At 47.7% G+C, this 25,231-nt stretch overlaps 3 protein-coding genes across 6 annotated transcripts in view; 2 read left to right on the top strand and 1 right to left on the bottom strand.

Moving 5' to 3' along the window:
• phip (PHIP subunit of CUL4-Ring ligase complex) overlaps positions 1 to 18,325 on the top strand; it is a 29,820-nt gene extending 11,495 nt beyond the window's left edge. Inside the window, exons 13-41 of one of the 2 annotated variants that reach the window (XM_029251477.1) lie at positions 938 to 1,036; positions 1,353 to 1,506; positions 1,927 to 2,061; positions 2,222 to 2,350; positions 2,583 to 2,808; positions 3,469 to 3,606; positions 4,063 to 4,246; positions 4,548 to 4,653; positions 4,733 to 4,876; positions 5,002 to 5,093; positions 5,180 to 5,390; positions 6,065 to 6,184; positions 6,283 to 6,390; positions 6,569 to 6,693; positions 7,279 to 7,361; positions 8,102 to 8,213; positions 8,325 to 8,386; positions 9,739 to 9,765; positions 9,864 to 10,019; positions 10,126 to 10,246; positions 10,344 to 10,469; positions 10,666 to 10,735; positions 10,846 to 10,905; positions 11,046 to 11,198; positions 11,433 to 11,585; positions 12,045 to 12,208; positions 12,301 to 12,539; positions 12,669 to 12,827; positions 12,927 to 18,325. In XM_029251477.1, the coding sequence (XP_029107310.1) occupies positions 938 to 1,036; positions 1,353 to 1,506; positions 1,927 to 2,061; positions 2,222 to 2,350; positions 2,583 to 2,808; positions 3,469 to 3,606; positions 4,063 to 4,246; positions 4,548 to 4,653; positions 4,733 to 4,876; positions 5,002 to 5,093; positions 5,180 to 5,390; positions 6,065 to 6,184; positions 6,283 to 6,390; positions 6,569 to 6,693; positions 7,279 to 7,361; positions 8,102 to 8,213; positions 8,325 to 8,386; positions 9,739 to 9,765; positions 9,864 to 10,019; positions 10,126 to 10,246; positions 10,344 to 10,469; positions 10,666 to 10,735; positions 10,846 to 10,905; positions 11,046 to 11,198; positions 11,433 to 11,585; positions 12,045 to 12,208; positions 12,301 to 12,539; positions 12,669 to 12,827; positions 12,927 to 13,669 (4,399 nt within the window). In that variant the 3' untranslated portion in view covers positions 13,670 to 18,325. The remainder of the gene's footprint in view (positions 1 to 937; positions 1,037 to 1,352; positions 1,507 to 1,926; positions 2,062 to 2,221; positions 2,351 to 2,582; positions 2,809 to 3,468; positions 3,607 to 4,062; positions 4,247 to 4,547; positions 4,654 to 4,732; positions 4,877 to 5,001; positions 5,094 to 5,179; positions 5,391 to 6,064; positions 6,185 to 6,282; positions 6,391 to 6,568; positions 6,694 to 7,278; positions 7,362 to 8,101; positions 8,214 to 8,324; positions 8,387 to 9,738; positions 9,766 to 9,863; positions 10,020 to 10,125; positions 10,247 to 10,343; positions 10,470 to 10,665; positions 10,736 to 10,845; positions 10,906 to 11,045; positions 11,199 to 11,432; positions 11,586 to 12,044; positions 12,209 to 12,300; positions 12,540 to 12,668; positions 12,828 to 12,926) is intronic. The other variant, XM_029251482.1, reaches the window with a different exon arrangement.
• A 409-nt stretch (positions 18,326 to 18,734) lies between these two features.
• Positions 18,735 to 22,681, top strand: LOC114909851 (uncharacterized). Of its 3 annotated transcripts, none has more exons than XM_029249650.1 (7): positions 18,735 to 18,905; positions 19,172 to 19,319; positions 19,952 to 20,035; positions 20,122 to 20,216; positions 20,315 to 20,475; positions 21,806 to 21,922; positions 22,043 to 22,157. In XM_029249650.1, exons 2-7 carry the CDS (start codon positions 19,198 to 19,200, stop codon positions 22,136 to 22,138), a joined length of 675 nt encoding a protein of 224 aa, XP_029105483.1. In that variant the 5' UTR covers positions 18,735 to 18,905; positions 19,172 to 19,197; the 3' UTR covers positions 22,139 to 22,157. The 3 variants fall into 3 exon arrangements, with proteins under 3 accessions (XP_029105483.1, XP_029105481.1, XP_029105482.1); XM_029249648.1 differs by having other exon boundaries at positions 18,737 to 18,905; positions 22,040 to 22,379; XM_029249649.1 differs by having other exon boundaries at positions 18,738 to 18,905; positions 20,125 to 20,216; positions 22,040 to 22,681.
• Positions 22,663 to 24,577, bottom strand: irak1bp1 (interleukin-1 receptor-associated kinase 1 binding protein 1). The gene is made up of 4 exons (XM_018729025.2): positions 24,240 to 24,577; positions 24,027 to 24,092; positions 23,390 to 23,520; positions 22,663 to 22,955 (listed from the first exon to the last, which is right to left on the bottom strand). The coding sequence occupies exons 1-4, from the start codon at positions 24,531 to 24,533 to the stop codon at positions 22,682 to 22,684; spliced, it is 765 nt and encodes a 254-aa protein (XP_018584541.1). The 5' UTR covers positions 24,534 to 24,577; the 3' UTR covers positions 22,663 to 22,681.
• Between the last annotated feature and the right edge of the window lie 654 nt (positions 24,578 to 25,231).

Genomic DNA, 25,231 nt, shown 5'->3' with positions numbered 1-25,231 from the left:
TGACGCTTGTTTTTGTCTCTGGTGAATGCATCTCATCTTAGTGGACACAATCCATGTGGACACTTCCTCAGCCTGTTGTCTGTCATATGTTGGGAACAGTTTAACTCTTCAGCCATAGCACACATCTGGGAGTTGGGTGGAAATCTGTTCTCATTTGCTACTTTGCTTTTTAACCTTTGTTTTTACCTCTCACTATAGTGTTTGAACTCACAACCCTTGTGGCCAGCTCATCTTTTTAGTATTACTGAATATTCTTCATGTTGCATTGGACTTCAGGCTGGTTGGTGCAGTTAGTTCCATGGTTCCCTGTGTGGAAGTGGACCAAAGATCTGAATCCCTTCCTTCCAGCCATTTTTCTTCCCAGGCTAGATGACAAATCCTCTCTCTTCTGTGAGATCTGAGGCACTGCAGGATTTTACAGACCCAAATGTGGCAATGTTCTCAGTGCATTGCAGACAAGAGATTCTCTTGGCTAAAGGAAGGCATAGCAGGTGTTCATCTGCTGTGTTAGAGATGCCAGAAGAAGCTGTTTTTAATTGTTAGCCTTAATGGGAGTGCATGCAGGAGTCTAAATACACATTTCAACTAATGTGGGAGGTACTCGAGTTCAGAACAGCATAATCTTAAAGGGGTTTTATTATAATCCTGTATTTCCAGCGCTACAGTAGGTAAGGTATGTGTGACAGTGGAGTATAAAGTACACAGTAAGGTGTAATGTGTATTTAGTATTTACTGACAAATGCATGTCTTTTTATGTACAAGACCTTTTTCTGATAAAGGGTTTTACACATTGTGTGGTTCTCTTATTTGTAGAAATAAGAGTATTCGTATGCCAGTTCTTATTAGGATGGATTGCTTGGCATTAAGATGTGAACAGTTGTGTCAGTTTTTCTGTGTGTGTGCATGTGTGATATTGTGTTCCTGTGTGTGTTTGCAGATTTGTCAGTGGTAGTCGAGACGGCACAGCCCGGATATGGCAGCTCCATCAGCAGGAATGGAGGAGCATTCTTTTAGACATGGCCACCAAGCTGCCGGGGTGAGAACCTGTTCTCCTGCATTCTCAGCCACTCACATGAGCTCTAACTAGTGTGGCTCTCTGCGGGTGTCTCTCTCTCTCTCTCTCTCTCTATATATATATATTATATATATATATATATATATATATATATATATATATATATATATACACTACTTTTATGTCCTTCCACTCTAGTCTCTCCTCTCTCTTCCACTGTTCCTCCTCTTGCCTCCTGTCACTCCTGTTTTTCCCCTGTGCCCACGAAGTAGGTCAGGTGAAATATTGAAGAGGTCCGTGATTAAATTTATCATGCTTCACGTCCCCCACCCCCCAGGAGCAACCCCCCAGCTCTGGAAGACAAAGTAACTAAACTGAAAGTTACGATGGTTGCCTGGGATCGTCATGACAACACGGTCATCACCGCAGCAAACAACCTGACACTGAAAGTTTGGAACTCTTACACAGGAACCTTGATCCATGTCCTCATGGTGAGCTAGACTTGTCAGGCCTGCTGTGGTGTCTCACTATCCCCAAAGCAATATTGTAACCTGTGAATGTTGTGTTGGACCTAAACTGTTATTAGAAATCAGGTAAAGTTTCCAGGGCCTGAATTGTATAGTCCAGCAGAATAGCTAATTTTACCACAGCAGTATAATGTGTACCATGGTACAAGAATAAAGGTAGAGTAAATACAGGATAAAAGGGAGTGAAGGGGTACAAATGCAATTGCAGTAGCATATAATGTTGAAAATTCCCAGCGAAACTGGTCTCAGCGTGTCTTTGTTTGCATTTTGCTGTCTAATATTTGTAGCTGTAGCCAATATTTAAAGCACATGTTGATTGTAATGGAAAGTTTTTTAATTCATAGCTTGGCAGTTGTTTGAATCCTGAGACTGCTCTGCCTGCAGGGCCACGAAGATGAGGTCTTCGTACTGGAGCCGCACCCTTTCGATCCCCGTGTGTTGTTCTCCGCCGGCCATGATGGGAATGCCATTGTGTGGGACCTGGCTAGAGGAGTCAAGATCCGCTCTTACTTCAATATGGTGGGAACCAGAGCAGTCTCTGCTAGGTGTTGGGTGACTGGGATGTCGTTGCCGGTACCCTTGCTGTTGACTGCAGGGAGTTTCTAGCCTTTTAAGTGTTTTTCTGGTTGCAGTTGGTGTGCATGAAGCTGTGAAGGCTGAAGACTGTTTCCTGTTTTAGATCGAGGGCCAGGGCCACGGCGCCGTCTTCGACTGCAAATGTTCCCCGGATGGGCAGCACTTTGCCTGCACCGACTCCCACGGCCACCTGCTCATCTTTGGCTTTGGCTCTAGCAGCAAATACGACAAGGTGAGCGTCGGTCCGTCACGCATTCGCTAAGTTTGCTCTGCTTTTCTATATGGCTGAGATATGCTTTAGTTAATTGCAGAGTTAATCGCCCTAAATTGGCACTGTGTCTTTTGTTCTTTTGTCTCACTTGTCAGTGATAAGCATGCATTGATATCTCTCTGCTGTTGAAAATGTCCCATGATTCCCGGTGGCAGGCTTGCCCATTGAATTCTGCCACCTCTCAATGTTTTAGATTGCAGATCAGATGTTCTTCCACACTGACTACAGGCCGTTGATCCGCGATGCCAACAACTACGTGCTGGATGAGCAGACCCAGCAAGCACCTCACCTCATGCCCCCTCCCTTCCTGGTGGACGTGGACGGGAATCCCCACCCCTCTCGCTTCCAGAGGCTGGTGCCCGGCCGCGAAAACTGCCGGGAAGAGCAGCTCATCCCTCAGATGGGGGTCACGTCCTCAGGTAGGCTTTTCTGAAGGGAGGGTGTGATGTTCTCCTGTAGGCTCCACTGAGGGTGTGAGGAAGTCATGTCCTCAGGTAGGCTTTCCGTTTCTGTGTGTGTGTGTGTGTGTGTGTGTGTGTGTGTGTGTGTGTGTGTGTGTCAGAGGTGTGTGTTGGGTAGCGCTGAGGTTCGAATAGGATCTCTTGAGGGATCTTCCTATGCAGGCTGTCTGGTATGGAAGTGTCATTCCGGCAAAGACAGTCTGCTGCATGGTGGAGATATTGGGTAATGTGTTCACACGTAAAGCTGGCAGAATATATTTTGTGTGTGTGTGAGATAATTTAATGAGGTGCAGTTACATTTATGCTTATCAGTGTCAACATGCAGGTGCTGTGATTTTTCCAGTTTGTTTATTGAAAGCCTTTGTGATGTCTGTTTTTGTTGTTTTCCCATTTTTAATTAAAAAATATAAATGGTAATAGCTATATACCTGATGCTGTACAGTTTTCTGTATGATTTGTATTAGATTCATGTAAATACTATAAATGGTTCAGATCTCCAGCCTTTCCCGAGGAATAGGGGGTGGTAAGGTTCATACTGTGGAGGAACGCAGGGACAGTGACAGAGCATCTCTTTGAGGAATCTTAGGGTACAACTCACTCCAGTGCTTCCTTCCACAGGGTTGAACCAGGTGCTGAGCCAACAGGCAGGTGATGGCTCAAGTCCCCTAGACAGCATGATCCAGAGACTGCAGCAAGAACAGGACCAGCGAATGTCTGGGGAACCAGGGAGCAGCGGGACAAGCAGAGCCAGCAGAGGTAAGTGTTGAACACTCTCACCTCCTAGTTCTCTCACATTCACCAGGGAAGTTGTTCATTAACTCGTTTACTCATTCAGTCTCCTGCTGACCCATTCATCTGGTGCCTGGTGGTAGAGATACCCCCGCAGCAGCGTGTCAGGCATCTGCTATGTGTACTAATTCCTCTTTCCCCAGCTGGGGCCTCTGTTATAATGTAGACCTTTGTCAGGCATGTCACCATTGATCTGTTTTGCCCACCAGCTGTGACTGTTTGCTGTACAGTGAAATGATTGTAAGTGTTAAACATAATGAAACATCATCATCATCATCTGGAAGAGATATTTGTCTGGGCCTCCCAGTGGTGCCAAAATTCAAATAAAGCACTAATAGCAGAATCTTCTCTCCACCTCTGTTTCTGATTGGTCCATCTTGTCTTGTTTGTCTGTCCCTTGGTGTCACCCTTTCTCTGCTCCAGGTTCTGTAAGTTCTCCTACAGAGGTGCATTCCCCACCCAATGTGGGGCTGCGTCGCAGTGGGCAGATCGAAGGTGTGCGGCAGATGCACAGCAACGCACCCCGGAGTGAGATGGCCACCGAGAGGGACCTAGTGGCCTGGAGCCGCCGTGTGCTGGTTCCCGAGCTGCCCCCAGCCATTGCAAGGTACTCTACACACCATTGACGTGTGCGCACGGTGCCCCCACTCCATTCATTGAGGAAGCATGGTCAGAGTGTGTTGTGTTGGTACAGATGTTTTTGTGTGCTTTTATGTGGCTGCTCATTTTAAACTTCACTGAGTACTGAGGACCCCCCCATGTATTCATGTGGAAAGCATTTTTTATTTTTTTTAATGTTGTTTTTATTTAGGTTTATATTGTGGTAATGTTGATGGAGGTTATTATAGGTTAAAAAGGCATTTTTAATCACATGAAATAAGTGAAATCACTTCTGTCTGTGTCTGCAGTAAACAGGAGGCATGGAGAGCTGCTAGAGGTGAGGAAGAGATCAATAGCTACAGGTGGGAGCGACGGCGCCGATCCCTTGCCAGCCATCTTCACCGTGAGACCAAAGTAAGGGATCTTCTGGTGCAGTTAGAGGGAGGGGAGGTGCTGGGTGACACTCTGATACTGAGCTCTACTGCAACCGCAGGCCTTCTCCCCACGTTCTGCACCTGAGGCGCCTGCTGACGAGCCTCGCAGACCACAGGCCAATCAGCACAGCTACCACACACGGGCTGCTGTAGAGGAGAACAGCCGGCAGAGTGAGCCTGTCGAAGATGACAGCTCCTCAGAGGTGTGGACACTGATACTGTTACTTGCTCACCTGCGCTTTGACAGATTTTGCCTTTAATTCCCATTGCCTGCCATTGCTTTATTTGGCTCCCCCTGATGTCAGTCTGACGTGGGTTTTTCCTGCAGGGTGAAGAGGATGTGCGGCCTCCCAGTGGAGACACATCTGATGAGGACAAGGAAGAGAAGGAACCCTGGCCAGATGACAACAGCAGCTCCAGGTCCGTGTATGCATGCGAGACACTACTTGGCCCTGCATCGAGTCGACGACAAAAGAAGGGTAATGAATCCTTGAATTGTTTTTCAGTGATTATTCCAGCGAGTACTCTGACTGGACAGCTGATGCCGGTATCAACCTGGAGCCACCAAAGAAGACAGTTCGACACAAGAAGAAGACTGCCAGCAGCTCCGAGGAGGATGGGGAGAAGAAGAAAGATGGCAAAAAGGACAAGAAGAAGGACAAAAGGGAGAAAGACAGCACGCTACCAAAGAAGAAGAAGGCCAAAGAGAGAATGAAGGTTAGGACAGTTTGGTTAGATTTCAGAGAGGATCGTTTAATTTCATACCTGTATTAATAGGATCAATAACAGCGGACAGACCATGGCAGCAAAGACAGTGTCGCAGCACACAGTGAATGACATGAAAGAAAGGTGTCACAACTTGGATCCTCATTCTGTCACAACTCTCTCTCTCTACCAAATTGTGCTTTGGTTCGATGCAGTGGAAGGTTCTACTTCTTCCCTCTTACACTTTTTTGTTTTTAAAAAAAAAAAAAAACCCTATTGCTCTAACTGTGCATTTTATGCTGGATTATTTTCCACACTGTTGTCAAGTGAAACCTGATAACTGTACTCCACTTTGTTTCCACTGTTTATGCGTCAGTCAAATCTACCCTAGTTTTCACAATCTAATGAAATTGCGGTTTTCTTGTTTAAATATACAGGTATGTAGTTTATTTGATGTCGATTACTCGACACTTTGCACTGTTTTTGATCCAGGTAGATATGCTGGGTTTTATTTTGTGTATTTGAGAGGCTGTGGTGGTGTGGCGGGGGGGGGGGTCGTTTGAGCAGAAGGATGAGGTGTCTTTTTTTTTTTTGTTTGTTTGTTTGTTTGTACTATGTACAAAAAAATGTACCATGCCCAGGGGCCCTGCTGACCCCTGTCTCTATCTTGCCATTGCCCCAATTAGAGGCTGCCTGTGGGTGAATTCCAGGAACAGGGCCTTACATTGGAGGAGTGGCTGCCTTCAGATTGGATCACCGCCACAGTTCCCCAGAGATGTCCTTTCAATCCGCAGATGGGTGACGAGGTAGCCCGCTGGCTCTTGCCCTTTCCCAGCAGGACCTACTGTTGAAACCCTGAAGCCTCCTCATGCTTACCTCAGAACCGCTGTGGTTTCTTCTGCAGGTTTACTACTTTCGCCAGGGCCATGAAGCCTATGTTGAGATGGCCAGGAAGAACAAGATCTTCAGCATAAACCCCAAGAAACAGCCGTGGCACAAGATGGAGCTCAGAGTAAGCTGCGAGCTGATGTTGATGGATGTGATAGGTTCTTTTGTGCTTTCTCAGCCTTATTTTCTGACTTCTAGCACGAGATGATGTGACATACCGTGTTCCCAGCTGGAATGTGTGTTCTCACTGGGGTTTCTGCCATGATCATATATTGTTTCACTCAGAGCTGTGTGTTGGACAGGAGCAGGAGCTGATGAAGATTGTGGGCCTCAAATATGAGGTGGGGCTGCCAACGCTGTGCTGCTTGAAGCTGGCCTTCCTGGATCCTGACACAGGCCGCCTCACCGGAGGCTCTTTCTCCATGAAGTGAGTCTGCTGCTTGTGTTGGGGCTATTATTTATGTTGTAATGGTGGGTAAGTGTTATTTTATAAACACCGTTATTCAGTTTGACCTACACAGTACTTGGTTCCAAGTTCTTTACTGCCCTTTAATCTCTATCTTTGTTAGTGTGTGTGTCTATGATGATCTTGACAAGAGTAGGTGAAATTATGGTGTCAATTTTTTTTTTTTTTTTGTTTGTCATGTTAGTTTAATCAAGTTTTCCATATCATTTGCAAAGGGTCTCTGCCCCCAGATGCACAGTTGTTCATACATAATGTTAAAGTAGTTAGATTTTTAAAAAGAAAGACTACTGTAATTTTGCAGTGTGAGAGTGGTTGAGTTCATTACATTTACAGAGAAATTTGAATGTAGACAGAGTTTCTGCAGTTCTGAGTAAGGCGAGGGGGGGGTCATTCCACCACAACAGAGCCAGAACAGAGAATCTCCGCACTTTTTACTTTTCGTGCATGGGACTACCAAGCGAGCAGAAGTACATGAGTGAAGCGGTCTGGTTGGAGTGTAGCGGTTCACACAGTTATTTCGAAACAATCAGCGTTTCCTCTCCGCAGGTACCACGACATGCCTGATGTGATCGACTTCTTGGTCCTGCGGCAGCAGTTTGATGATGTCCGTCACCGACAGTGGAGAATAGGTCTGTGTCAGTACAATGGGATGCTCCTGTAAAGGACCCTCAGTGAGGAGATATGTAATGAGCACAAAGCACAACTGTGAACCTCATTTTAATGGAAGCCTTTGGAGGGGCAGCTGTGAACTCACTGTAGAACTGGAGTTAACGTGGAAGGCGAAATCAGATATTAATCTTAATTTTAAGTGTTTTCTCTGCACTTTGTGGAGGAAGAACGGGGTTCTGGTTTTGCGGAGGGCGGAGCACTGTAAAGTCTTTTTGGCAGGGTAAGGAATTGCTTTGCTATATGTAGCACAGATGTTGAGATGGTATCAAGGTACAGTTAAATCAAGGTGAATTTACTGCGGTGAAGTGTGTAAATCTCTGTGTAATGAGCTAAACTCCTGCTTGTAAACTGAATGTGTCAGAACGATGGATGGATAGCGCTGCTGTGTGTCTATGTGTGCATATGCTTAACACACCCTCTGAACAAGGGGGAGCAACATATTCTGGGAAATGACAAAATGAGTGAATGAATCATCTACAGAGAAATGAGGAGTTCTGTGAGTGGTTACGGTGTGCTTTCCTTTTACTAATGTACAGTTGTTTTTATAACTGAAAAAAACTTTAATAATTGGAACTGATTAAATAACCTGAACAGTGTTTTCAAATACTGAACACAGAGACCTTGATGTGCACAGGGTTCAGGCAGGAACACAGAATGTGCTGTGCTTTAGGGTTTGACCCTGTCTTTCTCCACCCTGCAGGTGACCGCTTTCGGTCCGTTATTGATGACGCTTGGTGGTTCGGTACTATCGAGAGTCAGGAGCCCTTCCAGGCGCAGTACCCTGACAGCTTGTTCCAGTGCTACAATGTGTGGTACGTCTCTGTGCGCGCGTGCCCATGTGTATTTTCTCAAGATGGGTAAGCTGCAGATAAATGTTAAGAAGGAGAAATCTCCACTGATGTGTTCCATCCCTGCCTCTCTAGCTGGGATAATGGAGACACAGAAAAGATGAGTCCCTGGGACATGGAGGTCATCCCCAATGATGGTGAGTGTGTCTGTGTAGAAATGTGCAGAAGCTCAGAAATGTGATGAACCCCAGAGGATGTGTCTGCATCTCTTTTGCTTTTCAGCTGTCTGCAGTAGTTCATTGTTTCATGTGTGGCTGTTGTAAGCTGTGTGTGTATGTTTGTGATTGTCAGGGGAAATCAATAGCTCATCAGTTAAAGACAGGAGTCTGCAGTAGGAGAAACCTCTGGGTTTTTATGGGATTTTTGTAATTTCAAGTAGTTTAGACAAAGCGGTTTGTGGTTTTTTTTGTTTTTGTTCTGAGGGTACTATGGAGCTGGAAATAAATATTCTGAGCATAAAATATTACATAGAGACAAATACAGCTTGCAGAATTACTGTAAGTTGTAATAAGCCACTGGTGGTTGGTCGTAGCTTCAGTAAAGAAGGGATAAGCAGGTGATCACTAGCAAATGGACCTGAACATGCGCTGCACAGTGTTCAGTGTATATTTAAATAATTATACATAGGTTGTATGTAGACTACATTTTTAAAGTGTCTGTGTTACTTTATTACTTCCAGATTAACTCGTATATTGATGTGCGGCTAAAATTAAAAACTCCATTAGCGATGAAAAGCAAGCAAATGCAGCAGCTACTTTAGCTTTCTCTTTCTCACAGCTATCTCAGAGGTGATGGCTTTATGAACCTTAGAGCACTCACTCTGGGCTCCAAGGCCTCCTTCAGTCCTGATCTTCTAGGAGCTCAACTGTGTGTGGAGGTGGGGGGCCTTAAGGCTTTCGAATCAGAAGATGAGGTTTGGACTTAATAGGGGTTCATTCAGTCAGTACGGTGACTTTGCGCTCAACCACAGTCAGCCGTAACTCAATCTGTGTTTTATATTGTTTCGTTTTGTTTAATTGCTCAAAAGTTTAGTTATTCTGAGGGGAGTACTGGAGGGGTTTGGATTGGGTGTTTTGGTTGATGTGTGTGCTTGTTTCTCTTATCCTGTATTTTTTTGTGTGGAAATGCTGAATTAAAATGATAGACTGGAGAATTAGGACTGTATTATAGCTTCTGGTTGGCACGTGAGTAAGTAAATATTTGGCCCTTTAATTAATCAGAAACCGTTTTAGTGAGTTTGTGTTGCGCTACATATCTTCCATCATTGACAAGCATTCAATATAAACTTGAGATATTAGTAGATAGAGGTGTACACATTTTTAGATGAATAGTACTGTTAATGGAAATGGTGTAGTATTAACAGTGTGGCTGAAGGTTTGGGGATGGGGGCAACCTATGGCTTTAGGTCACTAAGCTGCATTTCCAGTTTTTATTTCTTTGAGAAAAGTGTCACATCTGAGACATACTTCTGATGGATGTCTGTCTTCAGCTGCACGTCGGACATCAGGGAGCTCAGGTAGAGACCATGTGAGGTGTAATGTCAGGAGTTCATTCCTAGGCAGACGTGTCTGTTGTGGAGAGTGTGCAGTACTGACCGCTTGTTTCTGCCACTAGCTGTGTTCCCAGAGGAGCTGGGCATGAGTGTACCCCTCACCGAAGAGGAGCACCACGAGCTGCTATATGTGCCACTGGAGGGCGAGTGGGGTTCACGCACACGTGATGCCGAGTGTGAACGCATCATTGCAGGGATCAACCAGCTCTGCACGCTAGGTACACAGCCGTCCCTGCACGCTGCTGCACAGTGGATTTCCTCTGACATCCAGCCAAAGGTCCCTTGTGTAACAGTCACCATGCTTCACACGCTGTCCATATCCAGACATTGCAGCACCCTTTGCTTACCCTGTGGATCTGCATGCGTATCCCACCTACTGCACTGTGGTAGCCTACCCAACAGACCTCAGTACCATCAAGGAGAGGCTCGTGAACCGCTTCTACAGGTAGGTCCAGCCCCACAGCTGTCTGATTGCTTGCCATCGGACCTGTGGATTTTCTCCGTTTGGCTTATTGTTTTGTGGCTTTGTGTTGCACATGCAGGCGGATGTCCTCTTTGATGTGGGAGGTGCGCTACATTGAGCACAACGCCCAGACCTTCAATGAGCCGGGGACACCCATCGTCAGAGCAGCCAAATTCGTGTCAGACTTAATGCTGCAGTTCATCAAGTGGGTGTTATGTGCTGAAATTACTCTTCAGTTTCACTTAATGAACTTCCATGCACTTGTACATGAATGCTCAGTTTCACTGATATACCAAACTAGACAAACTACCTGATCCTGGTAACCTTTATGGGTTAAAAAAAAAAAAAAATCAGGTGCTGTTTTAATTTTAATTTTTAATTTCTTTTTTTCTGTGATTCAGGGACCAAAGTTGCAACGATATTATTCCCTTGTATAACAGTATGAAGAAAAAAGTGTTCTCAGACACAGAGGTTTGTAGTGGGTGGGGGGATTTGGAGTGTGTTCTGTTCTGCTTTTACAAGTGGATACTGGCCAGGCGATGGTGATCTCAGAACCTGCTGCCGTTTGATCTTTTTTACAGGACGATGAAGAGGACGAGGAGGATGCAGACACTCCTGGAACATCCACAAGGAAGAAAAAGGTACAGTGAAGCTTAAATCCTATTCATTCCTTGGTCTGTTATGTGTATATCCCACTGTTTGTGAGGTATCACACGTTTTACTGCTTCTGGGGTCACCTGTCTGCAAGCAATGTGTCATGTGTCCTGTCTCCTCCATCCAGGAGCACAAGCCCATGCTGAGGAAGCTGCGGAACAAGGCCCAATCTTATGACATCAAGGCCTGGAAGAGCCGCTGCAAAGAGCTGCTGGACCTCATCTTCCAGTGCGAGGACTCTGAGCCGTTCCGGCAGCCTGTGGACCTGCAGCAGTACCCGGTATCAGCCCAGCGAGGTTGCCTCAAAGCACAGCCTGCTATGAGCTACAGAATCTCCTGTCTTCTGTGTATTTTGCCCTCTGCATTGATGTGTTTTATACCAGTGTGTGCATTAATGCAGCACGTTCCCGTGTCATATTTTCTGCTGCAAGCTCAAAGAAGGAATTCTGCAGTTGACATGATGCTCCACAGAAATGTTGTGGTCAGATTTGTGACTCTTCTTATTCCTCCAAAGGACTACAGGGACATCATCGACACACCCATGGACTTCGGCACCGTGTTGAAGAGGTTGCTGGATGGGGACTACGAGGCTCCCGTGGACCTGTGTAAAGATGTCCGGCTCATATTCAGTAACTCCAAGGCGTACACACCCAGCAAGAAGTCCCGGGTACGAGAAGTGCTTCAGTGTCAGAGGACTGAAGTTTTTTTTTTTTTTTTTTCTTCTCCTGGATTACAAAGTCACTCCTCTGTCTGTAGGGTTAGTGTATAGAGGCATTCTGGTGTTAGGATATTATGTGGCGTAGCGGTAAGAGCTCTTACCTTTTGCGATCAGAAGAGCCAGGTTTGAATCCCCACTTCTGCTGCAGTATGTGTGATGAAGGTACTTACTTTGAATTGATAGAGTAACAATTACCCAGGTGTATAAATGGACAAATCGCTGCAACTAGCTTAGCGTACAAACCTCAATGTAATTCGACTTGTGTAAAAGCGTCAGATAAAGGAACAAATAGCAAATTGTTCCCTTTAAGCTCTATGCATTCCTTTCTCGTGTGCTTCCTGCTCTTTTGAGCGGTGTAAAGGGAACACTTTCATCTGACTGTTGGCACAAATGCTCACCTTCCTGCAGATCTACAGCATGAGCCTGCGTCTCTCGGCGCTCTTTGAAGAGCATGTGTCTGCCATTCTGTCGGACTACCGTTCCGCCCACCGCTTCCACTCTGCCAACAAGCTGACGAGGCAGCGCATGAAACGCCACCGCAGCACCTCTCCATCCAGCAGCACTGCCTCCAGGTGTGTAGTGGGCTGCAGTTACACCCTGCTGTGTGTGGGCTCCGATTATGTGCCCCTAGTGTCTAGTGAATTTGCCCTCGTGTCTCCCACAGCCCAGAGCGGAAACGGCGCTCATCCAGGGTCATTCAGTCCTCGGCTTCTAGCGTTCCCACCCTGTCGCAGGCACCCTCTCGGCCCCCAGCCCTCAGACAGAACGTGCCCCAGGTGAACGGAAGGGCGGAGCCCCTGGCAGCAGTCCGCACCCGCAGCGCAACACGGCACGAAAACCACGCTCTTACGGAGCCGACGTCAGCATCCACCAGTGCTGCGTTGTCCACACGCAGTAAACCAGGTGACCGTGTTAATGGAGTGATGTCTTCACATGCCTGTATGAAGGTTATGAGAAGGTTAATAAAAGGTCTGCATAATTGACTGTCCTTTAATCTTAATCTTATTTTTATCCCCCCTTTTCCATGCTCAGTGACCGAGACGCCCTACAAGCAACTCAGAGCACATAACTCTACTTCCTCACCCAGTTTCTCCAGCGACAGTGACTACACCAGGGGCTCCTCGCTGACCACTGATGACTCCAGGACGCCAACACGGCGGACCTTGAGGCTTCCATCACTTCGTCAGCCAGGTAGGGGTGCTGCGACATTCTTGTTCACAGCTGCATGGTACAATAGGTCTGCTTGCCAGGGTTGACAACGTAAGTTTGTACTTGTACTTCCCCTCTTAGTGACCCCCCAGCAAAGTCCTGTCTCACACAACAGCGTCCAGCTGAATGGCCACAGCAGTCACATGAGCCTGGGTTTGGGCAGGAGGGGCCGGAGGCCCAAGGCAGAGGCACCGGTGCAGGTGGAAGTAGTTAACAAGCTGCCAGGCAAGAAGCGTGGCCGCAAGAGCAAGAAGGAGCTGGAGGCGCTGCGGGGGGTGCAGCGATGGAACAACACGGAAGTGGAGGTTGAGCCAGAGCTTTCTGCGGAGCTGGAGCTGGAACCTGAGCTGGAGGAGGAACGAGACCATTCTGCCAGCGATGAAGCTGGAATTACCTCCTCGCCCACAGAGGGTAGGGCAGGGCTTATGGACTTGGGGCGCCCCCGCCGGGGCAGGAAGCCCAAGATTCTGAAGTCTCCCGATAAAGTCGTGCCCTCGCAGGACTCCTCCGGCCCCAGGGTGCTCAGGAGAAGCAGCCGCCGGCACAATGAGGAGGCGCCGACGCCCCCCGCCCCACACGGGGACCGCAGGGCGACGGAGCGCCTGCCGCTGCAGCCGGAGGAACAGGAGGCCGAGACGGCTGCCAAGACACCCATGAAGACCCGGAACCAGGGCCGCAGGACAGCCTTCTACAATGAGGATGACTCTGAGGAAGAGCAGAGGCAGCTGCTCTTTGAGGATGCCTCCATCACCTTCGGCACATCCAGCAAAGGCAGGGTACGCAAGCTGACTGAGAAAGCCAAGGCGAACCTGATCGGCTGGTGAGGGGGACCTCGGGCTGCCCTGTGCTGCCCAGGTCAAAACACGCCTGTGACACTTGCTGCTAACGCGGTGCTTTCAGTGAACTGAGGCACGGGACCAAAATGACTCCACGGTGCAGATCTCGTGACGCCCTCCATCGCAATCGCTGCACCTCCAGGTGCTCGCTGCAGCGTGAGGTTCCGCTGAATTTCAGATACCAACACTCCATCTGAGCAACACTGACATGTTTTGCTTTTCCGTGATGAGACGTGTGTAGCGAGTCACTGCTTGTGTGGTACAGTGCCCTGCTATTGGAGACACGGTCACACCGGTTCACACTGGTTCGCCGAGTCCCAAGCGGAACTCGTCGAGTCTCCTGGATCAGCCACAGATGTGGATTCGAACTGCATCTTTAGACTTTTGGGGTTCTTTTTTCTTTTTTTTTTTTTTTTAAAAGAAAAAAAAAAAAGCTCAGATTGACTTGAAAATGTGTCTCTGTGCTTGTCATCTTTTTTGTATCGCTCATGTTTTGTACGGTTTCTACTTGTGCCCGCTGGAGCTGTCTGCGGGCATTGGTGTGACTTCAGCTTGCTGAGTTTGGTGAAGCAAGCCAAGCCAAGTAAAGCGGGTGAACACCCCCGCTACCCCAACAGCCCAAATTACTCCAGTTTCACGGTCGACTTATGGCAGTGCCACTCCCTGTCCTGTTAATACCGCCTCTGTTGATCAAAATTGCCATTACCTGAAGTGAATGAATTTGGTTCTTCTGTTTTTAATATATTTTTGTAGGGTATTAGAGGTTAACGAGATTGGCCATCTACTAGTGTATTAATGTACAAAAACTGTATAAAATGTGAAATGACTATTTTGAGAGATGTGGTGGTTGTTAGGATTGCTTTGACACTTATTTAAGTTGCATTTTTGTTACTTTTCCCTTCTTTTTAGTCCTCAGTCTTGAGAGAGAACACAAAGGTCTTTAAATTTAGCAATAAATTGTGCCTTTATATAATTTAACGCAGAAGTTATTTAACTATTGTTTCTTTTACATTTATTTTACTCGGCTAACTACCTTAGTGTCTCCGATGTTCCCACAGTTCTGAGGGTTGACATTGCTCATGTTGCCTGTTCACCTTCATCGCTCATTGATGTGTCTGGAGCTTTAATCCACAGTGCTGTACATGCTTCTGTGTGATGTGTGCAGCCCTTTGCGGAAGATCACGGATGGGGGCGATGCGCCGTCCATCTGCTCCCAGAGCTTCATCGCACCCTGACTGCAGTCGTTTGATGGCAATGGATGATTATCACATCTACCCTTTTCCACCTCTCGCCCTCAAACGTTTGTCTTTTATAAAGGCCTTTGTAGGCACACGGCCACAAGCAGATGGGTGTGCGCAGATGTGTTCACGTACAAAGTCCACGCAGGGCGCTCTCTGGCGCACCCTGTCCGCAGTGTCCAGCTGGCACTCTGGGATTGTGGTGGGACTTGCAAGTGGGTTCATTAGACCAATGGTCATGTTACTCTGACACTGTCTCCTGTGAAAGCCAAAACGGAGTGTTGTCCATGTCACATGCTTGTGTTTGTCAGGTAGAGCAAACAGTCACACAGGACTCGTCTATGACATCACACCAACAGCGTGCTGCTCCTGCTTTGCAGACCTTGGAGGGTCAGTGTTGGGCGATGAGCTCTTAAGCACAGGTCCTCTTGCTGGCTTGGACTGCAGCTCTGTTTCGCCCCCAAGTGGTGGAGTTGAGATCCCAAGGTCTGACATTTAGTTGTAATTACCCCATTTACCACATTACTGTGCACATGAGAGTGCTAATGTTGTAATTTCTATGCCTTATTAGCCTTTGATTGGGAGCTCTGACTAAATGAGTAATAACTAGTTTAGCCACTGTGAACTATTTAAAATTACCTTGAATGGAAAATGTTTGGTTTTTTTAAAACATAACACTGTGTAGGAAAGTACAACAGTGACTCAGTAGACATTCAAATGAATGATTTCCCAAAACCAGACTTGCCAAAACTATAATATGGGATCCACTTTTCTATCAGCTATACAATGATGAGGGGATGAAGCCTGATGATGATGAGTCCTGGAGTGAAAGCCCTACCTGTAAACTGCAGCTGATGTGGATTTTTGCAAGTGTCTCAAAACAAATGCTGGAATATTTAAGGTACAATACATCCTCTTCTTTTAGCCTTTGGTCATGTTCTCGACTTTTTGTTTTGGTTTAAATGCGGTTGAGAAAGAAAAGCTGTTCGCTGAGAGCTGCTGACCCTATGCTATTCAGTGCTGGGATGCTCGTCCTCCAAGAACAGCACTTGATTTTAAAAAAAGACAAATCCAAAGATCGCACGGAGAATGGCGTTCCACTCTCTTATTGGCCTGGCTGTGCTGCCCTGGGTTAGAGTTCCTGTTACCCCGCAGTATCACTCCTTTGCACCTGCTGTGGAGGAACCTTCTTTATGCTCAGCTCCCCCACTCTCGTATTCCACGGTGTTTTTTTTTTTTTTTTTTTTTTTTTTTGTGTATTTTTATACAAACAAGTGTCCCCTGATAGACATTCTGTATGATCCAGCTGTTCACAGCAGCTTCCCAGCACTCCACGTGTTCGCTGCAGGTGCAGGAGGGTGGTGCTGCCACCCTCAGGACTGCAATGTGAAGACAGTGTGGCAGTTTCCCACTGTACCATGCTGTACCCTGCAGTGATGCTGTGCTGGTTACAGTGGAAGTGACATCACCATAATCACTGTTGATGTTGCTCCCTCCACCTGCAGTTTTTCCATCTGAAACCCCGCACACACGGTCCCACATTCTCTGGGGTGGAAGAAGGGATCTCAAGGCATTTTCCTGTGAAGCAGCAGTTCCCTTTGTCCTTGGAAAATGTAAATTCGTATCAGGATGACTTTTCAGCATAACCTGGCCTGTATGTTTTTCTTTAAATTTTTATATATATTTGTATTTTTTTGGTAACTTTCCAACTCATGGCCGTTGGGTATGTGGAATGAGCAGGGAAAAAAAAGGCTGTTAGCCAGTGCGGTGAAAGGTTGGACGAAAAGGAGTAAAAGATGAAGGAAGTAAGAGTCTCCGGACACCAGACTTGTGGAGGCTGAGACAGTGAGGACCTTCATCGCGATGTCTCGCGATGGGGAAGGCGAACGTTCATTTTGCGTAATGATGGACATGGACATGGCCGTGGCCTTCTGTGGCCACACCGCTGAACCCAGAGCTGCACGGGGTGATGTCATTCCATAATCTTTAATCCCCCCCCCCCTTGTTTTAGAGCATCAAACATTTGCCAAAGACTGACATGATATTCAAGTGTTTTTCAGCGTGTTTCTGTCCGTGGGAAGACACCCCCACTGGCGAGGGGCCCCCCTGCATGAGCCCCAGGCCATCTGTCAGGAGGGGAACCCATGGATGACCTAACTTTGCTTTCACCATGAAATCAAAGTTATTACAAGTTATTGTCAAGCATATCAGATGTTCATAATGTACACATCAGTTGACGCTACGTAGCCAAGATATACGCTATGAAATACCTAAGGTACAGATGTCTTTAACTTTAATATGCACTTACAATATTTGGAGTTTAACACAATGTTGATTTATTAGGCGGAAAGCTGTAAACTAGGTTAACTTCTGTATTTTTTTTTTTTTTTTTTTTTTTTGTGTTCTTGTCCATTGGCTGTGGCCGCATCTGTGGCGATTTTCCTCATGTTTCACTGAGCGTTGCATGGATCTGTGTGCACTTTGACAGGCATGTCTGATGCTGATGCAGGAGACGTATTCCCACACACACTCTGTTCAATGATTGTGCCTTGTACCCTTCTTGGGTTTCTTTCTGTCCTCACGGTGTGGCTCTGTTACTCGGGGTCTGGTCTGCTTCTGTGGACTCGCGGTGTCGGGAACCCCGGCGACACCTCACACCCAACTCTAACAGCAGACTGTCTGATTTTAGAGGCGTGCGTTTCTTTTGTAAGTTATATTTTTTATGAACACTGTAGTGCAGTCCTGCTAATTTTGAAGGACTTCTCTTGAATGTCTTAATTTTTTTTCCCCACAATGTTTTGCTTATTCCCTGTCAGCGGGTTCAGTGAACCAAATAGCTTTTTGGTGAGACACTGGAGGCTTAACATGGTGTAAGTTTGTCTTGTGATGAGAAACGGTGGTTGATATTGTGTAGGAAAACAAATTAACATGTAAATATTGCTTGTTACATGTTGTCGCTCTTGTGTACATCATATCCTGTCATTATAAGAGCAGCTATACAGTAGATATACTGGTGCATTTAATTGTGCTTAAATATTTTGACCTGTACTTATTGCTGTCTAGTTTCTCTCCTTTTAAAACAGACAGACTGCCTGTTAACCTGTTGTACATGGCCTAGGTAACGGAACCCGGCTCACGGGACTGGTGAGGGGGGGCGAGGCGAAACGGGGTCAGCTTGTCGAACCCTTACTCTTTGTGTCCTACCTGGACGGAACTCGCTGCTTCCATCTGTCCCGACACGTGTCGCATCCACACTTTTCTTACTCGCTGTTTGGAACATTTTGTCCTACTGTTGAGGGGTGGGCTTTCTATGTTAGTTTGGATACTTTTATAAGAAAAACATGAAAAGGCTTAAAAAAAAAAAAAAACCTCACCTAGAATGTATGTGTAGGGAGTACTGCTGTCATATTAGTACATACTGATATTTTTAAGAAATAAAACAGTTGTGTTTCCACATCTTGTCTTTTTTTTTTTTTTTTTTTTTTAAAGAAATGGATATTAAACTTCCCTGGGATCCTTGATATAGAACAGTCACTTCAAATAAAGTATTGTTGGTGCAATAAACACTAAACTAATTTGACAACTTGTGCTTACCGACAGCGTTAGAATATTGCAAAGCAGTGGAAGAGAAACTGCCACAGTTACACTGTGAAATGACTAAGTGTACAACGTAGCGCTCCTTTTCAGGGCGGAGCGGAAACGGCGCCCCCTGGCGGCCGAGCCCTGTCCTGCGCCTCAAACCCGCGGCCCGGAGACGCGCCGTCCTGACGTGGCGCGGTGTCAGAGGCGCACTAACCTCTCGTGGGCGGCAGCGATTGGACGCGAATAAAAGTGTTTGTTTAGTAATTCGAGTGGCGCAGGTGCGGGACCGAAAGTGCGTTTTTATGTAAATAGAGGTGGGAAATGTGAGCGTCCGGGCGCCGTGCTTTCACTTCGCTGTCGGGGTGTCTGCTTCGGGGATTTTCACACAAACACGAGCGCAACAGGTGAGTGGCCATAATAAATTCTTAATATTAATGAAAATAGAAAATAATAATCACAATAATGAAACCCGGCGTTTACTTTTGTGGCTCGGAATTTATGCACTGACTAAGTTTTTAGGTACGTCACGTGTGCACATGATCATAATGTCTAATTTCAATGAGTAATAATTATGTGTGTGAGAAGTGTTGTACTGCGCGCTCACTATGTTTTTACCGCTTACTTACTTATTTTTTTCTTTCTTTTATTGCTTTATTTTACCCGCACTCAGCGCTCCGTCAGTGTGTCCAGGTCGCGATGCCGCACATCCCGGTGCCGGTTCTGCACGTGACTCTGCTGCTCTCGGCGCTGCCCATCCAGCTTCTCATCGCCAGGTGGAGCGGAACCTCGGCGGCGGAGCGCAGGAGCGCCATGCACCGGTAGCCTCCTCATCATCATCGTCAACACTGTTCCTCTCTTAATCACTCTTCATCGTCACGATGGACACTTCTCGTGTCGGTCCTCGTCGGAGAACGGTACAAAAAGTGCATCACGTGGGCCGGAGGAGAGGTTTGGATGCACATGCCTGACTCTCGAGCACAACGAATGCACTACTTCCTCTTCGTCACTCTTGGCCCTTGATTACTTTCCCTTCCTCTCTTCTCTTTTCCTTCATCCCTTTTCTTCATCGCTTGTTCCGCTTCTCGCTCGATTCGCCGTTGTCACCCTTCATCGCTCTTCAGCATGACTCTCCACCGGTCTTCGTTGCCAGGCTTAATCCTCCCCCTTCATTCATCGCTCATCAGTGTAGCTCTTCACCCTTCTTCAACAGCACTCATCAGTATTAATCGCTCTCACGTCGTTCTTGATCCCTCTTCATCACCCTCTTGATCTTCATAACTCGACTCTCTCCGCTCCTCACCATCATTGTTCACAGCTCTTCATTCATTGCGCTTCGGAATCCCTCTTCGCTGCCGTTCATCATCACTCGTCCACGTTCATCATAGCTCATCTCTCGATTCCCTCCACTTTTCCTTCGCCTTCCTCACTCTTCATCCCTCCGTCTCTGCAGACTTGTTACCGTCTGGAACGATTTACGGAAAAGCGTGACACGTTGGACAGAGTGGATCAAGCAGTGGGTCTCCGACCTTCTTACGTAAGCAGATTCGTCACCTTTGTTCAAATGGGGGGGTGAAATTGGGTCGAATGAAGGCTGGGGTCACAGCGGCATCCCCCACTCAGCAGACCGCCTGCAGCCGAGGAGAACCTGGACCCCCAGGGCGAGTCTGTGGCTCTCGAGGTTCTCCTCCACGACAACGATCAGGGATACTTTGGAGGTGAGTTTCCAGCCACCGCAGTATTTCACACCAATCTCGCCCGTTAACAAGGCAACGCCCACCCCACCCCACCCCACCCCACTCCCCTACCCTTCCAGCCTCCAGGGAGGTGCGCAGCCCCAGGCCCCCCCACGTCTTGCACAGGGTCGGTGAGGTCATCATGGATAAGAATAACCGCATGGTGGGTGTCATCGTCAGCTGGGACGAGAAGCTGAAGGCACCAGCCGAATGGAAGAGGAGGATGTACGCGAGCCACGAGGTGAGACCTTCTCCGGGGGGGGAGGGGTTCCACACGAGGCACAGTAAACCATGATGGATCTGTCCTTTACCCACCGTTTTTACCATTATGACATGTCATTATTTAAAGTTATTACATCTGACTCAGAACACAAAACAAAATTACTCAACACGCAAAGCCATCATGATAATCTGCAGTCACCTCCCCGGACAAATGATTAAAAAAAAAAACTGAGTGATCTGGTCCAACTGGGGAGGCGGGTAGTTGACTCTGCTCTTTTGGAGAGCGCCCATCAAAAGTGGCACCCCCAGCACAGTACTGGCGACATACCCGGCCAACCCCCTGGTCACCTGCAAAAAGTCCTGTTCGTTGTCCATGTGACCAGTAGTATCCGAGTCCTTTTCTCCTGGGGATTTCATAAAGGTGCCAGGTGAAGACGACTCGCCAACAATGGCCACAGCTGACCTACATATTACCTCGGTATCCGATAAAGCATGTAGTCTTACGGTTAAGGTTCAAGTATTCTTGAAGGTGTCAAAATCCATCTGGCTCTGCATGGTGGAAACATCTGCAGCTGTTCCAGATGCCCAGCTTGTCGTCACTCTGATCTTCACGTCCAGGAAGAACACTGAGGGACTTCCTCAGAAAGGCTCCCACGACATCTACTGCCAGGAAGGGGACAAAGATGGTGGTGGTTTACCGTTCTTCTGTCAGTTCTCCACAAAGACTCGATAAGGTAGAGAAGCAACTTTGGATGGTCTGCGCTGCACCCTACGCTCCTCCGGAACTTTCCTGTAGCTCACCTTGACTGGCAGAGCGGCATCGAAGAAGGACGACGGTCCATTCTGCTGGATCCTGAAGATCTTTCTACGGAGAGTATGAGGAGTCTGAGGCTGATCTCCCTAACACGGCAAACTCGCTCAGGAAATCCACCAACCTCTTTCTGTTTCCTCTAGCGAGAGGATGGTGTTCTTTAGCATCTGTAGCCTTGGAGCTGCTGTCCACACTCTGGTTGGCATCATAGCTCGGCACAAGGTCTCTATCTGATAAAGTCACGCTACAAGGATGGTGGACAAACCACATAAAACCCTCTACCTTAGTCTCAGCAGGCTACCGATACACCTCTCGATGAGCCTATTAGGAGGCAGAGACCCCCCCCAAACAAAGATGGCCATCATGCCACCCACCACTGTGCCATAGGATCCGTCTTGCTCCCATCTAAAACCTCTGGAACCGCATGTTGATCTGAGCCGAGTTTACCTACATTTACCCTGTTAACGTGCATGGTGTCAGTCAGCACAGTAGCTCAACACACGGTGAAGGCATGTTAACACACTCTGTGCTTCTCCAGCTCCAAGCCGTGGAGGACACCCCCCACTACAAGGTGATCTTCAGTGGTCCGGGGCAGTCATCGATCCTTGTCGGGTACCTTCCGCAGACGTTGCTCATGCGTTTCTCCGGCTTTCAGGTATTTCGGTTTGTTTGTTTTTTGGGGATGGGTGGGAGGACGTGGTTGATGTGACTGAGCAGTGTCTGCACCAGTGCATTCTGGGTAGAGCTACGACTGAGCGCTGGTGTATTTTAGCAGCCCAGCATTCCCACTTTGGATCATTACTTCAGCCACTTTGACGGGGAACGCTTCGTCATGCAGCCGTGGCTCCAGGAACGGTTCCCCGAGGACTGATGGACTTGGGGGCAGAGTCAGACCGCAGTGGGCGTGGCTTGTTGCTCGGCTCCTCCCTCAGGACAACAGAAACCAAACTCTATGATCAGGATCCTTTACATGAATATGCATCCCAATGGAAGACTTTTAATGTGTTCCAATATAACTGGAAAACTGAAGGTTTTAATGTATGAATGTTGTCATTTTATTTTTTTAACCATGAAAGGTAAATGTGTTATAAAATCAAAAGTGTAAATTGTACAGAAGGGGTAATTACTAAGATATGGAAAAACATAACTGTGAAACATATAACTGTGTTCCACAGCTGTGTTTCGATGTCAGCATCCATCAGAGGGTCATTTTATTACTCTGTAAATTTTCCTGGCACCTTACAAAGCAGCTCTGGTAGGACAAGGCTGTGGAACCGCTGTTTGGACCTTAAAGGCTCCTGAACGTGGCCCTCATATTTACTGCTCCGTAAATGAGAAGGACTTTTCCCGGCACAGCCGTACGGTGCTGTTAACGCATTTGAAATATAATAAAGTGGAGAAGACATCCACCGCGTCACTCTTGTGTGCCTTTGTTCTTCGGCTGGATCTGGAAGGAGGCGGAGACCCGCGAGAAAACTGTCACCGAGGCCTGTGTGAGCTGCTGCTGGAGGGACGCGTCCCCCCCGTCGTCCTCTCCGCCGCCATCCCTCTCGCCAACCCCCCCGGTCCACTCCCGGCTCTCCTCCTCCCTGACGAAGAGCGGCCGGCCCAGGGCCTGACCCAACAGCCTGCACACGTCGCGGGCTTTGTGTTGAGCACTGGCCACTGCCGCCACACATGTTTCGCGCCTGGAAAACACACACACACAGATTTATTTTTCTCAAACTTCTCCACAGCAACTTAGTGTTAATCTACATATGGTACCATTTATACAGCTGGGTAATTCCTACTGTATCAATCATGGTACATCCTTTGATCAAGAGCACAACAGCAGTAGGTGGGATTCAAACCTGAGGCATTTCAGTTGAAGGCAGCAGCTCTTAAGCACTACGCCACCTGCTGTCCCTGCACTACACCGGAGGCTGGGTGTTGTAACTGTAGAACCGATGTGAAAGATCGATAATTTAGTCCTAAAATTAATGCATTTTCTAATGTATTTTGTAACGAATGTCTAAGCTGCCCACTGTGGAGTGGGCGGGGTTCTGTGATGCTGTCTGACAGGTGAGTGGCTGTGAATGTGCTGGGGGGTGGGGCCAAGGTCAGGAGGCGGGGTCAGTCGTACCGCAACCGATCGATGTGCTCGGCGCTGTGGGAGAACTGCGGCACGCTCACGCACACACTCCTGTCCAGCTTCTCTACCAGGGTGTTGCTCACGTCCTGCATCTTCACGAAGTCCGTGAAGACCACCGTGACCTGGGCGGCGGGGCAGGAAGTGGGCTGTTAACAACATGCGGTGCTCATAAGCAGAAAAACAAAAAGAGGTTCTACAGGTGACTGGAGCGGCTGCGGTCCGCTCTAAGCCCTCTGACCGACGCAGTTAAAGACCCGAAACTGCGGACAAGACCCCAGAAATCGAACCCTCGATTTGTAAGACGTGTGTTTCGCTCATATTCCCTTTGAAGAGGGGTTTGTAACCCAGACAAGACGAAGTGTGTTGGAACTCGCCCTGAAAAGCACCGATGACTCCGCTGGAAAAAGCAGTTCATGTTTGGATCACTTGGGCAACGAAACGAGTCCTCAGTGCCGAACAAAACTTAAGGTTCCTAAGGCTTCCTGATGTGCTGCAAGTCACACGACGTCAACGACTGGCCCAAACGTCCTACGTAGGAGCAGCAGAAGGCCTTGCGTCACAGCGCTGCTCCGCGGACCCGGGTGACCTCGGGTGACCCCTCCAGGAGAGCAGGTCCGAGAGTCCTGACCTCAGCCTCCATGCTGTAGGAGCCGTCGTCCCGCCTCACGGTCCTGGTCACACTCCTGTGTTCGTCCTACGTGGGGGTGGGGAAGGAACCCGGGTGTAAAAGACCTGGTTAGTGCTCCTTCGCTGCAGAAATCGTTCAAAGGCGGCAGGGAGGATCAGTAATGTCAGCACGTGCTTCTCCAGAAAGGTGTGGGGTCAGAGCCACGACACGCACCTTGACCTGCCGCTGTCTAAGTGTCTGCAGGATGTACTCGAGCCGCCTCGAGACGCTGTCGGTGACGTCACCGACGCACTCCTTGCGGCTCCGCACGCGGATGCAGAGCGTGGCCCGGTCGGGCGGTCTGCTCAGCTCGGCGCTGCCCGTCACTCGAACCTCGGGACCGGGACGCTTGCTTCGCTGACCCGGGGGAGCGACGCTCCAGTCCAAACCCGCCGCGTTCTCGTTGTGAAAAGAGTCCCCCGCCGCGGGCACCACAGCAGCGAACACCCGCGACGGACTGGCGGCCATGGCGGTATCGACGGCGTATCGCTATAGTAACAGCAGCCGACTGCCAGCCCGTTTAAACAAGGCGCAAAGCTCCATGGGAAACGTAGTCCAAGAATGTGCTGGTCGATAAAACACAAAGCATCGTGGGAAATGTAGTTTGACTCGGGAAGCCTAAAGCGCACCCGCACGAACAGGAAAGAACGTGATGTTTCTTTACTGCATGGACTGTGCGCATATACAAAGAACTATTTAAAAGCACGAACATTGTTCAGCAATAATATCGGTTAGGTTAGGTTATTAATTGAATTAAATGAATTTTACCTTTTCAATGGACTACCTTTTTCTCATTATTAAAGTTCTTATAACGCGGTAAATATTCAGTATTCGGACCAGTTAAATTTTGCCCCAGACGTTATTATAACTAACTAACTAACTAGCTAACTAGCAGTCCAAATGATTGACTTTTAAGAAATCGTTAAAATGTTTATAATGTTCCATCGAACAGCGTATATGTTGCTTGTCCACTAGAGGGCAGGAAATCCCAATAAAAGAACGGATTTCAGCGGATTTCAGGCGTCCGATACGACATCATTTCAGAAGATTTTTTTATTATAGGTAATATTTTTGACAGGAATAGAAATTCTTACTGCCTGAAGATTCCAATCTGAAAAACGTATCACAATAAGGTACTGTAATATAATACTGTTAATAATTGTAAT

The sequence above is a fragment of the Scleropages formosus genome, chromosome 1, assembly GCF_900964775.1.
Source record: "Scleropages formosus chromosome 1, fSclFor1.1, whole genome shotgun sequence".
In the NCBI taxonomy this organism is placed as follows: Eukaryota; Metazoa; Chordata; class Actinopteri; order Osteoglossiformes; family Osteoglossidae; genus Scleropages; species Scleropages formosus.
The sequence above is the reverse complement of the archived record's forward strand: the minus strand, read 5'-3'. Positions and strand labels throughout refer to the sequence as shown.

Bases quoted from the DNA above. Each gene is read 5' to 3' on its own strand.
- LOC114909851 (XM_029249648.1), top strand. From the start codon at position 19,198: ATGCCGCACATCCCGGTGCCGGTTCTGCACGTGACTCTGCTGCTCTCG. The intron at 20,476-21,805 runs GTGAGACCTTCT...GTGCTTCTCCAG, and splicing joins GGATGTACGCGAGCCACGAG to CTCCAAGCCGTGGAGGACAC. The intron at 21,923-22,039 runs GTATTTCGGTTT...GGTGTATTTTAG, and splicing joins TGCGTTTCTCCGGCTTTCAG to CAGCCCAGCATTCCCACTTT.
- irak1bp1 (XM_018729025.2), bottom strand. From the start codon at position 24,533: ATGGCCGCCAGTCCGTCGCGGGTGTTCGCTGCTGTGGTGCCCGCGGCG. The intron at 24,093-24,239 runs GTGCGTGTCGTG...ACCCCCACGTAG, and splicing joins TTAGACAGCGGCAGGTCAAG to GACGAACACAGGAGTGTGAC. The intron at 23,521-24,026 runs GTCAGGACTCTC...CCCGCCGCCCAG, and splicing joins CCTACAGCATGGAGGCTGAG to GTCACGGTGGTCTTCACGGA.